We start from the raw sequence: 17,899 nt of genomic DNA on the forward strand, positions 1-17,899 counted from the left end.
AATCAGACAGGTTGTTTGGAATCCCGCAATATGCGTGCGCTAGATCAGCTAGATGCACTTTCAAAGATTCAGCATCCTCAGTGGACACTGATTTGTGGCAGGATAGTTGGGAGTAGAGAAGTTTGAACGCAGCAAATACCTCCTCCCGTTTGATTTGGGATGAAGGCACACCAAAACTGAAACAATACACAAGAACAAACTCCTCACTTTCTGAGAGGACATGGTCAGAACAATGTTAATGAAACAATGTTAAGGTAATCAGGTTTTCCCATTACAATTAATGTAAAAACTGAAGTTAAATTCTTTTGGACATTTCTTGTCAGAAAGAAAATGAAAACATTATACAGGGTACATTGAAGTACTGTACATTCCTCAATTCTTACATTCCTAAATGAATGAACTTTTAACATAAAATAAAATTATAAATATAAAAGAAATTTAAATCTAAATAAATGCAAATCAGATTACACTCACCAGCCACCTGATTTCAGAGTGACTGAGCCCTACCTAGCAGCAGAAGATGGTGTCGCTGCTGGAGCAACTGAAGGAATTCCTGGTGGTGGTACCGGAAACCAGGGGCTTCAATGGTCATAGCAGCCGGAGGAGAGTGGGGGAAGAGGAGCAGCTGATGGAGTTCCTGGTGGTGGTACACCAATCTCAAAGGCACAGGAGAAAACCGGGGAGGACAATAACAGTGTCCACTGGCTGCATCTCAATTGAGGGACAGCAGGGAGAGTGGACCAGTGAAAACTGAGAGAGGCTGTCATCTGTGGGTGCATTGTCGTACAGGCCACAGAACAGGAAGTCTCTGGCAAATGACGTTACAGTGAACATTGCAATGTTAAAAGGATATATGTTCCCTATCTTATTAATGATGTTATAATGAAACAATGTTGACCAAGCCAATGTTAAGTGAGGAATAACTGTATCTTTTTCAATTTCCACAAATTGTAACATATCTTTGTATGGACGTCTCCTTGCTGTTTCCTTCACTGCAGCACTAATGCAACAACTTGTATTTATATAGCGCCTTTAATGTAATAAAACATCCCAAGGTGTTTCACGGGAGCATTACAAAACAAAATATGACACTGCACCACATAAGGAGAGAGGAGGTCAGGTGACCAAAAGCTTGGTCAAAGAGGTAGGTTTTAAGAAGTGTCTTAAAGAAGGAAAGCGAAGTAGAGAGGTGGAGGGGTTTAGGGAGGAAATTACAGAGCTTAGGACCTGGGCAACTGAAAGCACAATGCCAATGGTGCAGCCATTAAAATCAGAGATGCTCAAGAGGTCAGAATTAGAGGTCAGCGAGCTCAGTAGTGATAGGGGGTCAAAGCTTTGTGCAATTTGAGACATGGGCAGCAGAGCTTTGGATATGCTGAAGTTTACGGGTGGTAGAATGTGAGAGACCAGCCAGGAAAGCATTGGAATGATCAAGTCTAAAGCTAACAAAGGCATGAATAAAGTTTTAGCAGCAGATGAGTTGATACAGGAGCTAGGTCGGGCAATATTATGGAGGTGGAACTAGGGCGTCTTAGTAATGATGAAAATATGATGCGGGAAGCTCAACTCAGGGTCAAATGTGACACATCAAGGTTATGAACAGACTGGCTTACTCTCAGACTATTGCCAGCGAGAAGGATGGACTCGGTAGCTAGGGAACAGAATCTGGAGTGAGGTCCAAAAACAATGACTTTACTCTTACCAATATTTAATTGCAGGAAAGTTCTCCTCATCCAGACTGGATGTCAGATAAGCAGTCTGATAATTTAGCAACAGTGAAAGAGTCGAGAGAGTTGGTGGTGAGGCAGAGCTGGGTGTTGTTAGCGTACATGTGAAAATTAACATTGTGCTTTCAGATAATGTTCCTGAAGGGCAGCATGGAGGTGGGGTGTAGTTTGTCAGGTGGTGTCAAGAGTATTTCCTTTGAGGAGAGGAGTGACGAGACCAGATTTACAGGAGAGAAGGACAACACCTGAAGAGAGAACCCGGTTACAACACTGGCTAACATGGGTACCAGGAGGGGAAGTTGAGAGGTCAGCAGTTTAGTGGGAATATGATCGAGGAAATGGCAGGCGAGTCTCATGGATGAGGTGAGCTCAGAGAGGGCATGAGGGGAGAAAGAAGAGAAACTACAGAAAGATGCGAGTTCAGGGTTTGGGCAGGAGGGTGGGAGAACGTTAGAGAAAGTTTGACCAGGTGGACAACTGAAATGGAGGAATGCAGGATTAGAAGCTGATTGGATGGTCTTGAACTTAGTGACAAAGAAGTGCATGAGCTCCTCACACTTATTGTTGGAGGTGAGGGTGGAGGGGAGAGATATTTAAGAAGACAGTTTGCTGTACAGAAATGAAGCTGGGGGTCAGCTTTGCTTTCCAGAATGATCCTGGAATAGTGAGCAGATTTAGCTGAAGACAGCAGGACACAAAAGTGTTTTAATGGCCCTGTCAGCTCCGATGGTGGATGACTAAACCAGTTGTCTGCAATATCCTTTCAAGTTGGACTTACATTGAGTGTAGATGAGGACTGCACTGGGGAAGGAGCCGATGTAAGAGGGTGTAGTGGCTTTATTGGGCACCGTGGCATCAAAGGTGCAGGTGAGAGTGCAGTTGAGCAAATCAGTACCTGCAGAAAAGTTGTGGTGAATGGGGGACCAAAGGCTAGACAGTAGGGATTTTGGAAGCATAATTGTAAATGACTTGGGGGATAGTTTTTACCTGGGGAAGATTCAGAAAGATTCAGCAGGGTTGGGACATGAAAGTGGCATGTGAGTGATACAAAGAAGTAATCAGAGATGGCCTTACTTGTAATTGATACAATGGGACTAATAAGACCATGTGAGATGGCAAGGTCAAGGGGATAGTGGTGATAATTGGTTAGGGAGTTTACATGGAGGGAGAGGTTTAGGGAGGATAAGAAGGCAGCGAACTCAGAGGAGAGAGAACACGATGAGTTGAGATGGAGGTTGAAATCACCAAGGATGAGAAGTCACTCGGTGTAGAGGCTGATGGAGAAAAGCAATGAAGATATCTCAGTGAGAAACATAGTATCATCCTTCGGAGGGCAGTAGAGAATGGTGATTTTGAATGAGCGATGAGTGGGGTGGGACAAGATGAGATACTCAAAAGATGAGAAAGTGTCAGAGGAGTAGGGGTGAAGCCATGGCTCAATCTGGTGATAAGCACCACACTGCCATGTAGTGGGGCAAATGGGGCAAGATGTCGCCAGGAGGAGGCTTCATTAATGAGGAAGGTGCCATCACTCCTCAGCCAGGTTTCCTTTAAAGTCATGATGTCTATGTAATCATCCACAATAAGTTCATGGATGGCAAGGGCCTGGTTCATAGGTGAATGGACATTCTGGAAGGAGATGCACAGAAGGGCGATGAGAGCTGATCCAACGGCAGAATTAGCAGCTGGAGGGACAAGTTGGACAGGAAGATGATTAGCAAGATTAGCCCCCAGGCACACTGAGGTGGGAAGGATGATGAGAGTGAGATGGGGCAATTGGGGTTGCTAATTATGAAGGGCCAGCACCGAGTGCCTCGAAGAGAGACACAGAAGGAAGCTGTTGTCTAACAGGAAGTCAATGTCAATTCCTTACCAATATCTTGAGCCATGTAAGCGATGGGACGTCTATACGTCGATAACAGTCGTTCAGCATCCACGTGTATGTCAAATAAGATGGTTAAGAAGAAAATGAATGGTCCCAGTGGGAATGAGACAGCAAAAAGCTGTAAACCAAATAGCGAAGAATTAAAATAACTATTTTTAATTTAAATAATTCATTGTGGCCTGTGAAAATAAATTTGAACATTTCAATCACAATATTATATACATGTTTTATTTCTCAAACTGAAGTTACTGTATATCCTAAATTAATATTTTAAATTATTTTAAAATGGATCAAAATTAATTGTGTACTGAATTTTAATGTTTCTCTTTGGTAACATTGAGTTCCAGTCTCATAGAAACATAGAACATAGAAATATAGAAAAATAGCAGCAAGAGTAGGTCATTCGGCCCTTCGAGCCTGCTGTGCCATTCAATATGATCATGGCTGATCCTCTATCTCAACACCATACTCCCACTCTCTCCCCATACCCCTTGATGCCTTTAGAGTCTAGAAACCTATGTATTTCCTTCTTAAATATATTCAGTGACTTGGCCTCCACAGCCACCTGTGGCAGAGAATTCCACAGGTTCACCACCCTCCTCATTTCAGTCCTAAATGGTCTACCCTGTATCCTGAGATTGTGACCCCTTGTTCTAGACCCCCCAGCCAGAGGAAACATCACCTCTGCATCCAGTCCGCCCAGCCCTGTCAGAATTTTATACGTTTCAATGAGATCCCCTCTCATTCTTCTAAACTCTAGTGAATACAGGCCTAGTCAGCCCAATCTCTCCTCCTACGACAATCCTGCCATCCCAAGAATCAGTCTGGTGAACCTTCACTGCACTCCTTCTATGGCAAGTATATCCTTTCTTAGGTAAGGAGAACAAAACTGCACACAATACTCCAGGTGTGGTCTCATCAAGGCCCTGTATAGTTGTAGTAAGACATCCTTGCTCCTGTACTCAAGTTCTCTTGCAATGAAGGCCAGCATACGATTTGCCTTCTTAACTGCCTGCTGCACCTACATGCTTGCTTTCAGTGATTGGTGTACAAGGACGCCCAGGTATCTTTGTACATGAACATTTCCCAATCTATCACCATTTAAATTATACTCAGCCATTCTGTTTTTCCTACCAAAGTGGATAACTTCACACTTATCCACATTATACTGCATCTGCCATGTATTTGCCCACTTAGTCAACCTGTCTAAATCACCTTGAAGCCTCCTCACCATTCACATTCCCACCTAGTTTTGTGTTGTCAGTAAATGTGGAAATATTACATTTGGTTCCCTCATCCAAATCATCGATATATATTGTGAATAGCTGGGGCCCAAGCACTCCACTAGTCACCACCTGCCATTCCAAAAACTACCTATTTATTCCTACTGTTTCCTGTCTGCTAACCAATTCTCAATCCATGCCAATATATTGCTCCCAATCCCATGTGCTTTAATTTTGCACACTAACCTCTTATGTGGGACTTTATCAAAAGCTTTCTGAAAATCCAAATACACCACATCCACTGGTTCTCCCTTATCTATTCTGATAGTTACGTCCTCAAAAATACTCCAGTATTTGTCTAACATGATTTCCCTTTCATAAATCAATGTTGATTTTGTCTAATCCTGTTGATAATTTCTCAGTGTCCTGTTATCACATCCTTTATAATAGACTCTAGCACTTTCCCTACCATTGATGTTAGGCTAACTGGTCTGTAATTCCCTGTTTTTTTCCCTCCCTCATTTTTTAAATAGTGGGGTTACATTTGCCACCCTCCAATCTGCTGGAACCAGGATTAATCCCATAGATTAGAATCCAAATATTTATCAGTCTATATACTCTTCTCACCTATCACTTGAATAATATTTCTTTCTTTCTGGTAACTGTGCAGTAACCAATGTTCAGTCTTACCATCTGTAAGCCATATTGTATGACTTTTTCAGTGTACTCCTCCAGTGTGAAGTCTCCAAGGTCATGTTTATTGTAGTCCCGAAGAATATTTCCATCTACTTTACTGGAAAATAAATATACCCTTTTCCCACCACAGAATCTGTTCACCAGCCTTTTTAACCACCTAAAAACAATGCGTGAAGGTAAAATATTAGAACAACGGTAGTGAAATATAAAATATTGATCCACAATGTTGTTCATAACAAGTTTTGTTTGCTAAGGGTGGAGGATAATTCATTTCTGAGGTATTATGACCTGTGCAGTCTTATCATACTAATTCTTAAAGCACCTGTATTTAAGTTCTCTGCCTGAGATAGTAATACATTTAATTTAAACAGGTAGACACCCCTACCCCCACAGCAGCCCCCCCCCACCCCCAACCAATTCATGCAGCAGGCAGAAGAACTTGATATTAATGCAATAACTGTTTGTGAGGGTTTTTTTTGCCCCACATTCCAAATGTTAAGAAATGTTTTCTTCCTGGATCCTCAAGGAGAGACGAGTTTTACTATTCATTTTCCATTGGCAGTAAGAGCAGATGTCGGGTAGAACACTTTCCAGATGGTCCTGACGTGGTTGATAATGACCTACTGTCCATGTCCAAGTTTCCATCTCTTACTGTTCAGTAGGTATAAGAGTTAACAGAACCAGCTCTAAGCTCCATACTTGCACATACAAAGGAGTGCCCGCTCCAATGTTGGTGCGTATTGCTAGAGCCAAGTCCTCACCTGGCCCTGACTCTCATCTGTGATATTAGTGGATTGCCTCTGGTATAGTTCATGGATAAAGATATGTGAATTGGGTGCATTAATAAATACTATTTTTCTCATCTGCTGCAGTAGGTCTGTAAAAAAAATAAATCAGTGCCCATCATATATTACATAAATAATTAATCCATATACATTAATGTGTTGCAACTGAATAACTACATAAAAAGGTATTTGCATAACAATTAAATAAATCTATGCATCCTAGTTGTTTCTTGCACTCAGTGTAAAATAATCAGAAATAAATGAACATGAAAAATATACAACATATAACGTTGCAGAATAAAGTCAGTGATGCCACAATTCCAGTAGGGAACAACAATCAAAGGGATGGGTGTAGGGCTACAACAATTCAGTGCCAATTCTCAAATCAATACTCCCTTGTAATATAGCTACTCATTGGGAATGTGAGCGCATTGAATATATCTTTACATATGAACAGTATACAAATTGAAAATATATGTGCCTTAATAAATATGAATGTAAATATATATATATATATATGAAATGGACCTTTTTTTATAATTGCATCAAATTATATAAAATTTGATATAACTAAAAGCTCTGAAAAGGTTCCTTTGCCAGTTCTGCAACCATCAAGCAACCCTGGCATCACCGTGAAAATACATTCTTGCTTCTTTCGTGACTCAGGATCTTCTCCAGCACTAAGACTGAGCAGTTTGTGTGAAAGCTGATTTTACACTATCACTTTCAACCCTAATGTTGTTACATTATTTGCCATTCAAATCTGCAACATTGAGCAATGAAGGCTGGAATTCTCCAGCCCCTCATGCCGGTGGGATCCTCCGGTCCTGCTGATGTGAATGGAGGTTTCAATGGCTCCATTGCAGTGGGGGCTGGAAAATTCCGGCCGAAATGTCTCGCTGGCCTTTTTATGGGCAGTGTGTTTCTATCAATAGAGATTTTAAAAATGCTGCAGGTGCAACAAAATTAGAGAACAGACTTTGCTTCAGAAATGAAAATTGAAAGAAGTAAAGGCATTAAAAAATATGGCCCTTCCTCCTATTTTTCTAAAATGCTTTTCTTTCTGAGGACTGTCAATAATATCTTTATCTTCCTGCGTGTCCTTTTCTTGGTAGCACTGACCTATATCTGTCTTCTCTTTAATTTCGACAGCTCTTCTGAGAATTTAGGGATTTCTAGCTTTACAGCTTCAGGGGTTTTCCGCAGCTGCTGCTTCAGCTCTTCCAATTCTTTCCTATTCTCATTAATAGTTTCCTGGAGAATCACATATCGTTGTCCCCTCTCAGCTAATTTGTTCCTTAACTCGGCCAGGGACAGGATTAACTCTTCCTTTTCTACTTCATATCTTTTCAGTGGCACAAATTGGGAGCTGATTGAATCTTGTAGCACACGAAAGTCCTTTAATAGGCTTTTCATTTCCTTTTGAAGGATGCTGACTTCAGTTTGAACTCTATCCTGGTGTAACACTTCTATGGGCTTCTCCCGTTGGGTCTTTGCGTACTCATTTTTTCTTGCAACAACACTTCTGATTTCGAACTGGAAACTTAGCGGGCCCTCTCTCCCAGCCAGTTCCTTCCGAGGAGACTTGGCCCCCTGTCTGACATTACAAATAGGGGTAATTTTGCAGACTATTTCTCGTACTGCACCTTGACTTAATATACCACTTTCACATTTATTTCTTCACCCGTGTATGTCCTCAGCTTTGTGTCCGAAACTTCTAACTTCAAAGGATCAGTTCCTTTACTCAGATATCTAAATGTATGCTTTCCAATAACAGACATCGACAGTCCCGCATCAACTTCCATCTTAATGGGTTGTCCGTTGCTATGGTTACTTGGATTGGCTCGGTTCTACCCACTTTGAGGTTATATAATGAATGGATGTCTGATTCTATTTCTTCTGGCTCTTCCATGAGGCATATATCATGATTTTTCCTTCTGCCTTTATAATGTTGTTTTAGCCTTTCTCTGCAGTGCCGCCCTATGTGGCCATAGCAATGGCAGAAAAAGCACTCAACTTGTTTGAGCTGTTGTTCGCTCACTGGAGGCCTGGATGTATTTCTCGCATTCATTTTGTGTGTTTTCACTGCCATTGTTTTTCAATGGTCTGGAGCTAGAGACCATTTCCCACTTTTCAATGGAGTCCAAAGTTTTCGCACCTTTTGTTGCCGGATTGTCCCGCTTGACCAGATGGATGGTGCCATTTTGTGTATCTTTTAAAGCTTCAGAATTTCTAACAGCGATCTCCATCATGGTAGCTAATTCTAATGCCTTACTGAAGTCTAGACTAGGTTCAGCCAGCAAGCGCCATTGGATAGTATCATCTCCAATCCCACATATCAGTCGGTCTCCCAACACATCACCAATGGACGTTCCGAATTCACAATGCTTAGTTAATGCCCTTAAAATGACAGCGTATTCAGTTATTATCTCCTCTGGAAGCCTGTTCCTTGAATTGAACTTGAAGCACTGCATAGTAACTGAGGGTTGGTTTTGTACAATTTTTATTAACTCGTCAAAAGTCTTCGAGTCGGAGTTTTCAGGTGACATGAGGCTGCAGATCCGCCCGTACATTTTGCTCCCGCATGAGGACAAAAGAATTGCCCTCTTCTTCTCCCCCGCAATATTGTTGGTGGTAAAAAAGAACGCTAGGCGTTCGACATACTGAGATCAGTCATCTGAAATGGTATCGAATGGATCGACATGCCCAAACTGCGGCATCGTGACTGACTGCAAGGGGGCTGCATTTCCAGGTAATGGCAAATTTAGGTGTTTGGCTTACTGTGGAATCGCGCTCTCTCTGGGGTCTTTTATAACTTTCTGTCCATAGCTATCTTTCATGCATTTGCCCTTTTAAATGTATTGCCGCTTTAAGAGCAGTCACTTTTTTAAAAACTCTGTCTCTGCAGCTGTCAGTTTATCTCTGCTGGGTTTGGCACTCTTTCCGAGTTTTGGCAGGATCCCCGCGATCGCGATTCTGCAGGTTTTTTAAAAAAATTTTAAGCTGCAGCACTGCTTTCTGCTCCGATTGCTGGCTGTCACCTATTTTACAAGATAAATACAGATGCTCTTTCTAATGCTTTGCTCACCCATCTTGAAATTTATTTTCTTTTGTTCTTTATCTCCATCCCCACTTTTACGCCTTGGGTAAATGAGTTTGCTAGCCAACCGAACTCTAACTGCACGCCTTCCTATGTTCTCATCATTTGCTGCTTACAATCAATAACAAGGAGAGACATAGGGCAGAGCATCAGATCATACATGCTCACTCGGAAACCTCCAGAATTCGATTTATAGTTCCCAGTTGCCCATGCTGTACATTGATTCGTCAGTGCTGTCACATGGTCAGTACACTTGCAATCTCTTAAAGGGACAGGGTACCTCACTTTACCACAAAAACACACTTCCATGTTTAATGTTTATTTAGATGTCAGCAAGCAACTTACTTACTGAAATCAGGATTCTAATTAGTGCTACAATTAATGTCCTTAGATGATGTTAATGAAGTGTCTTCAATTGCATTTTAGTTAGCTTTGAATTTAACGTGTTCTACACATTGAGACAGATGCATCACATTGTATAAGGATTGAGGTGAATGGCAATGGTGGACAGACAAACAGGAAAGTGATGAAGTGCATAGAAAGTGCAGAGCTGCTGCTGAAAGCTGAACGATGGTGAAGAGTGATATGATGGAGAATACTTGGTAAGACAGTGTGGAGGGGACAGGGTCTTAAAGCACAGGATTTGAATCATCAAATGTAATCACTTTACCTGAACAAATTAGGTCAATAAACCACTTCCTACATTGCATCCAAGACCTAGACACAATGGTTCGGCTGCTCACCTCCTCAGTTACCTCCAACCACACTTTCTTGGTGAGAGCTGCCGGTTTCTTCCTTTCATTGCTAGGGAAAGGTATATCCCTCCTGCTCCTGACTACATCCAGCAATAATTCCAGTGGTGCATCACTGAACCAGGATGCTGCCTTTGCTTGATATCCAACTTCCACAATGAGCAGTTCCAAATGACATTTGTATAATGTCCCTTTAAACATAGCTGAGATTGTGTCATGTGAGTGTGCATCACACCCGCTGCACGACCAAACATGGAAGTCAAAATTAATTTCTTCAATTCAGCTGCAATTGCAGATTCTGACCTGCTGAGTTGACTCCCAAGATTTCCCTGCAAAATTTCCCCCACCCTCCCACCTGCTAACACCACCCCAGCTCCACAATCCCTGCCCCCAGACACCCCCCCTTCCAACTCGGCAGCTTCCTTCAGATTAATATCAGGGCTCCTGTGTGGTTTCACCATTCTCTGCCTCTCTATCAATGGCTGTTAACAAGTGGGGCTACCAGTAGCTTATCTACATGAAACCTAATCACAGCTGAAGCTGCTTGAAACTGAGGGTTTGAAGCTCAAGGAGAGAGCTTTTAGCTCCATACTAATGGACTGGAAAAACCAAAATAATTTCAAATTAACTATAAAATTACATTTCCAATAACTGCCCTACTGCAAATCATTTAAAACTGTAAAGCAAATGATGAGCATTACAAAGACAGACTTACGGTACAATAACATCTTTTATAAACTTAGGTAGTGGTTTTGTGATCATCAGCGTAAGGACTTGAAAACAAAGTTCCGTCATGCAATTGTTCAGCTCTCCACAATTATCCTCCAAGCCAGGCAAACCAAATGACGCGAAAAACTGTTCATTGTTCTAAAATTAATAGATCAATGATGAGTATTTAGAAACTCTTATGCAATTGGTCACTTTTTAATAAACTGTTGGATGCATTACCCACCGTTCTGAGAAATGCAATATAAAACAGAGATGAGTAATTGTTGGCAAACTCAAAAGCAAATAACTTTATTATCAGAGCGTCATTATAATCAGTCTGAGTCCTGTAGTTTTCTGCAGAGAAAAGAAAGAATGAAATAAACAATAGCAGTGATACATTGTAAAATGCTTTGGAGCATCCCAAGGATGATATATAAACGCAAGTTCTTTTCTCTTTCTAAATATTAGTATCACCTTCTGGGAACATTTAGTGTTAATGACATATAAGTAAAGTCAAATGACGAGGTGCACTAACATTAACACAGCCAGTGTATTTTGGTTATTTTTCACCTCCTTATTCAGTCATTATAACAGTGGCTTTGCTAGTTTCCCCTCATCAGAGATATGCTTCCTTTCCATATTCCTTTGACCTCTCAATTGTCCTCAATTTACAATATTCATAACCACACACAATAGGCTACTTTGAATAATAATATTTAAATGTGCAGATAACATCATGTCTCATGGGCAACAAACTGGTTTTGAAACACTTAAATATATAAATATATAACTGCTTACCCCAATCAGTCATTTTTACTGCGATTATGTGATACACCTAAAATTAGAATAACAATTGTCAAATACCATCACATATTTTCCATACCAGGACTTTGAAATTTCATCCCATAAAAAGGTCAATTCAGTTTATTAAAATTAAAATATTAAAGAGGATTGAGGGGATTAATTTTCAGAGTCATCAACCCCCTGGAACAGGGTTACTGAAGTGTGCAATAATTATGGATTCTCTATTGTCTTTTTAAAGAGAACTGGACAAGCTCCAGAGAGAGAAGGACCTTTCAAATCATATTGGGGAAGTTGTGGGATTGTGAGATTTATAAGTTACCATGGTCTAAATGATATCTAAACAATATGTATTTTCTTTGCCAAAAGAATCCAATGAAATTAGGTAAAGATTTATTTGATTTAATCCCAGTAATTCTAAATAAGTAAATATTTCAAAGTGACCTTATGCTCATGGTTGCTTTATCACATATAAATAATTGCTTATATATTTGCTTTGAAGAAGCTATCTAGATTGCCTTTATGTTTCCAGTTTTTTAGGGCCTAGATGCACCTGGTTATACCCAAGATTCAATAAATACAAGTGAGGCAGAACTGACACACATTTCTGTAGATGGCTACTCAGAGTGCAGAGTGAAATCTATCCTGCTGGTACCATTTTAAACTCACATTGACTTTTTTTTGTCAAAACTAAATATGTAACAGAATATAGAGCAAATATATAAAATTGGTCATGGATGACTAGTTCTCCAGCTATTTCATTCTCTGTGTGTGATTCCTCCAAATGCTTATTATTTAACTGGAATCATAGAATGATACAGCACAGAAAGAGGCCATTCAGCCCACTGTGCCTGTGCTGGCTCTTTAAAAGAGCTATCCAATTAGTCTCACTGTTCTCTGGTTGAACTCCTGTTGTTCCACCTACAAATTTTTCCACTGCAAATATTTATCAAATTCTCTTTTGAAAGTTATTTGCCTGGATTTTGCAGTCAGAGGCAAAAGGGTAGAGCTCACTGCTGACTTCGAAGTAAGATGTCCACAAAGACTTAGTGAGCACTAGAGTGTTGATTTCCTCTATTCCAACATGACTTTCAATCTGGCAACATCCCACAGTTGATCAATTTCATCTAGCAATAGTGAAATTATCAATCAGGCTGATCAGACAATCAGATTGAAGAGTTCTCACAGACAGCAAACTAGAAATAAAAAGCATGGATTATAATTCATCTTTTGATCATGTTACTGTAAATATCATAAATAAACTTTTTAAAACATTTATTATTTATTTATTTATTATTTTTAATGTTATTGTGAAAGAATGAACATTCAAACATATGCATTAGGAGCAGTACGCCACTTAGCCCTTCAAGCCTGCTCTGTCATTCAATAACATCATGGCTGATCTGATTATTACCTCAAGTCCACATTCCCACCTTACCCCTATAACCCTTCACCCCCTTGCTTATCAAGAACCTATCCACTTCACCTTTAAAATATTAAAAGACTCTGCTTCCACCGCCTTTTCAAGAAGAGAGTTCCAAATACTCAAAATTCTCTGAGAAAAAAGATTTCTCATTATCTCTGTTCTAAATGGGCAACCCCTTATTTTTAAACAGTGGACCCCAGTACTAGATTCTGCCACACGGGAAACATTCTCTACATATACAGCCTGTCAAGACCCCTCAGGATTGTATGTGTTTTAATCAAGGTGCCACTTACTCTTCTGAACTCCAGCAGATAAAAGTCTAGCCTGTCCAACCATTCCTTATAAGACAATCCGCCCAACTCAGGTATTAATTTAGTAAACCTTCTCTGAACTGCTTTCAACATGTTTGCATTCTTCCCTAAGTAAGGAGACCAATACTCTATACTTCTGAAGTTCGGTTTTCCAGACCAGAGAGGTTGTTCAGTAGTAATTACGACTTAACACTATTAAAAAAATACTCAGTTACACCTGATTGCATAAAAAGTTGAAATTCATATCAAATCGCTGATTTTGTTCTCACTGAAATTACAAAGAATGCAATAGTGCACCCTGTGGGGAAGTAGGATATCACTGACAGCAACTTCTGAATTTCCATGTTTAAATGCACGTCTAGCCACCAGAAGTTGCTGTTAGTCTTCCACAGTAATGTCAGTGAATGTTGACAGATGTGCCATTGTTATAACCACAAATTCCAGAACATTATTGTATCTACTTCCATCACCTTTTCAGGCAGTGCAATCAAGATCACGATTCCTCTCATGTCGCTTCAGGATCTCTTGATAATTATCTTAAATCTGTGCTCTTTGGTTACTGACCCTTCTGCCACTGGAAACAGTTTCTCCTCATTTACTTTGTCAAAACCCATCATGATTTTAAACACATTGAAGTTTCTTACACTGCAGAGCTTCTTATTACTGATATTTGAAATAGAAAAAGAAAAGCTTTGTGGCAACTTTTAATAAATATAAGCCTGTTTTTAACTATGTAACCCTTTCCCAAATGACACAGAGAGGATCCTGAAAACCTCAAGCCAGACTTTACAAGTAAAAATTTTGAAGTTTTGAGATTTGAATTTAAGTGGACAGAGTGGATATAGGGAAATTGTTCCCATGGGTAGAAAGTTTGAGAACCAGAGGACCCAGATTTAAGGTAATTGGCAAAAGAACCATGAGATACAAGGTGAAACCTTTTTATCCAGTGATTAATTAGGATCTGGAATGCATTGCCTGAAAGGGTGGTGGAGGTAGATTCAATCACGGCTTTCAAAGATAATCATTGGAAGAGAAAAAACTTGCAGAGCAACGGAGGAAGGATGGGATTGGGGCTAGTTGAGTTGCTCTTACAGAGAATCGCATAGATATGCATGGCCTCTTTCTGTGCTGTAGCCATTCTATGATTCAGTGGCAAATCAATAAATATCAAATAAAAAGCTTGGAAGGCATTCTGTAATGAAGCTGATAGCACAGATGTGGCTGTTAGCTGGCGCAGGTACAGATCTTTCTCTGTTTCACACCTAGTTTGGTTATTTCAAGCTATGATATTTGTTAATTATCAGTAGCCAATCAGGTTGCTTCTATTTAGTCCATCCTTATCAAAAATAATAACCAAGTAAACTTACTTTTCCCAGGATTGAAATGGACAGTGCATTGAGTAATGCACTAACGACAGTGGTTAAGAGAAAACCTTCAAACGAGTTAGAAGTTGTCACTCGAAATCTGGCCCAGGTTTTATAAATTACCACTGCTAAGACACTGATGAATACAGAGCCCACCTGCATATAAAGCAAAAAAGAAAATTGGGTTTTTAAAATTGATACATTTATCACATCCATTTATAACACAAGTTCAATATTGAGTTTGGCCCAGATATATAGAAGCACAACAGGTGTAAACACAACAACACTTCTGCAAAGTATCAGTTATCAGCCACTGGAATTCAACCGTACCTGTCCATCTCCACTGGCATTTGTATGCTAAGTAGAAAAATATGGTCAGCATTTACAGCAACCCAATATTGCAGAGGGGTTTTCATATATTTGAATACGCAAAGGGGTTAATAATGTGTCAGGCAAGGACCCTGGACATCAGGGGCGGAATTGTCCCAGATTTATACAAAGTGTTGGAGCGGGTGGGAAAAAAGTCATTTTATCCGCCGGTTGCAATGACAGGTTTTCGCGCTGTATCGTCCCATTCTGCCTCATTCATTATGCAGCCACAGGAAACACGCTGTCTCGCTGGCCGGCAGCCACACCATTACCTTGTCATTTCCTCACGCAGGGTGCCATCTTTAAACTACAGCCAAGCGCACACTTCTCAATGCTTGCGGCCCAGGAGTGCTCCAGTGAAAAAATGGCCCCAAAAGCCAACAAGAGTGTAGTTACATATCCCTGGGATGCCTTCTGGGCACCATGGAGGCCTGCCGCGATGTCCCCTACACCCACTCAGGCTGCAGGGGGTCCATCAGTCTCACCACTCTGGCTTGGGAGGCGGTGGCAGAGGCGGTCAATGCCAATACTGCACACAAGAAGTTCACCATCCAGTGCAGAAACTAGGTGAATGATTTCATCCGTATCGCCAGGATAAGGCAACCATCTTATCACTCTAAACTCACACACTCACAAGGCTATCACACATTCACTGGCATCTCACTCACTTCCAGGTCAAGGGACATCACCACTCACTCTTTCTCACACACCCTCACATCACCATCTGGCCTCATGTCCTCTGGAGACTGCCGCCTCCACCCTCACCATCTTGAGGCCACTTGCATAGATCAACATGTGTCCCCACACACACCCTGGGATACCACCCCCCCCCCACCCCGCACCCGCCCCCCCCCCCCCCCCCCCCCCCAACCATCCCCCCCCCCTCCCATCCCCAGTACAGCCTTCACCCTGCAGTCTCTTCCCTTGCCTGAGGCCACTTCTCCCCCTTACTCAAAGAAGCCCTGCCCAGCAGCTGTTGAAAAGCCACCCCTGCCTTATGGCTGGTCTGGTAGGTAGACCTGTCTGTGAGCACCCCTTAAAATTGATGCGATGCTGTCTGCGAAGCCTGCTGCTGATGACTGCGAGTGCAAACAAACTTCAAAGTCCCAAATGAAATGCAGCTTGCCAGGTACACTTTGCTTATGTACAGTTGTGAAACATGTCAGCATGCAATCACGCCAATGAGCCAGATGATCCAACATCGGGGAATGAGTCCGGCAAGCAGGGTATATAACGAGATGCCAAAGCATTGAAATTAGGTTCCCAAAATTAGATTCCTGAAATTCCTGAAACATGGCCTGGGTGGAGTGGACAATTGCAAACTGGTTTCACAATGGCGTGGAACCAATTTTTGGCCTTCTCGCCATGCTGTCCACCCCCCAATCGCAATGACGTCCGATGCCAACAAAGCCGGAAAATTCCGGCCCAGGTGTTTCAAAAGGGTAATGGATTTCTGGGCTCTTAGCCAAGCCTCCATGTATTTTTGGATGAGAGTTCAGACATCCATTACAGTACTTAAATACCTGAACTCCAGGGAAAACATTGCTTGACAGCTCTGGCTCTCTGATCTATACTGTCAATTTCACAATGTTAATTTATACAAAATAAAGAGGTTTCAACTGCTTGCAGTTTCTGCTACTGACACTTTAATAGGTCTGGATGATTGACACTTTTATTGGCCTGTAGTAAAGAGAATTGTTTTAAGAACGTGGAAGGTTATCCATGAATGACTTTTTTAAACCTATTTTTTAAAACATCCGACTATCACCATAGAATTCATTTGTTCCATACAGTAGAAAGTGGGTGAATGGCATTGGGGCATGAGTAACTCACCTCCTGACTCTCCAAAGCCTGTCCACCATCTAAAAGGCACAGGTCAGGAGTGTGATGGGATACTCCCCACTTGCCTGGATGAGTGCAGCTCCCACTACACTCAAGAAGCTTGACACTGTCCAGGACAAAGCAGCCTGCTTGGCTGGCACACCATCCACAAACATTTACTTCCTCCAGCACTGACATGTAATAGCAGCAGTGTGCACCATCTACAAGATGCACTGCAGGAATTCACCAGAGCTCCTTAGACAGCACCTTCCAAACCCACGACCACTACCATCTAGGACAAGGGCAGCAGGCACATGGGAACACCACCACTTGGAATTTCCCCTCCAAGTCACTCACTATCCTGACTTGAAATATATCGCCGTTCCTTCACTGTCGCTGGGTCAAAATCCTGGAACTCCCTTCCTAACAGCACTGTGGATGTACCTACACTACATGGACAGTAGCGGTTCAAGAAGGCAGCTCACCATCATCTTCTCAAGGGCAACTACGGATGGGCAATAAATGCTGGCCCAGCCATGAATGAATAATAAAAAAACGCCACATGAACTACAATGGTTCAAGATGGCAACTCAGCACCACTTCTCAGGGGCATTTAGAGATGGGGAATAAATGTTGGTCTTGCTAGAGACACCCACATACATGAAAGAATGAAATAAAGGGGAAAGGAGAGGTTGAAAGGAAAAAAAAGTAGACATTCTCTTTCACATAAATTGCTTACCATTATAATCCCAACTGCAAGTGAAAGCACTACTTTCAGCCGTTGCCTGGTGACTGAGTAAAAGGCTTCGGGTTCACCCGTGATTGGATCCTATAAAATTGATGAATATTATCAATGTAGTCAGAGATAGTGCTCATTTTATACAATGATAGTCTAGTGCATTTTTTTTTTACTCGACTGAGGTTATTATTG

At 41.3% G+C, this 17,899-nt stretch overlaps 1 protein-coding gene across 2 annotated transcripts in view; it reads right to left on the bottom strand.

The window, feature by feature from the left end:
• Positions 1–17,899, bottom strand: part of LOC144682761 (anoctamin-7-like) — a 97,238-nt gene that overhangs the window by 16,515 nt on the left and 62,824 nt on the right. For both annotated transcript variants that reach the window (XR_013577100.1, XM_078545420.1), the window contains exons 11-17: positions 17,708–17,797; positions 14,782–14,934; positions 11,675–11,711; positions 11,121–11,230; positions 10,884–11,035; positions 5,526–5,688; positions 3,601–3,730 (exon numbers count right to left, since the gene is read on the bottom strand). Coding sequence is in view for 1 of the 2 variants with exons in the window: in XM_078545420.1 (XP_078401546.1) it covers positions 3,601–3,730; positions 5,526–5,688; positions 10,884–11,035; positions 11,121–11,230; positions 11,675–11,711; positions 14,782–14,934; positions 17,708–17,797 (835 nt within the window). In the remaining variant the exon portion in view is untranslated. The remainder of the gene's footprint in view (positions 1–3,600; positions 3,731–5,525; positions 5,689–10,883; positions 11,036–11,120; positions 11,231–11,674; positions 11,712–14,781; positions 14,935–17,707; positions 17,798–17,899) is intronic.

Source organism: Cetorhinus maximus, chromosome 7 (genome assembly GCF_964194155.1).
Source record: "Cetorhinus maximus chromosome 7, sCetMax3.hap1.1, whole genome shotgun sequence".
Classification (NCBI taxonomy): Eukaryota; Metazoa; Chordata; class Chondrichthyes; order Lamniformes; family Cetorhinidae; genus Cetorhinus; species Cetorhinus maximus.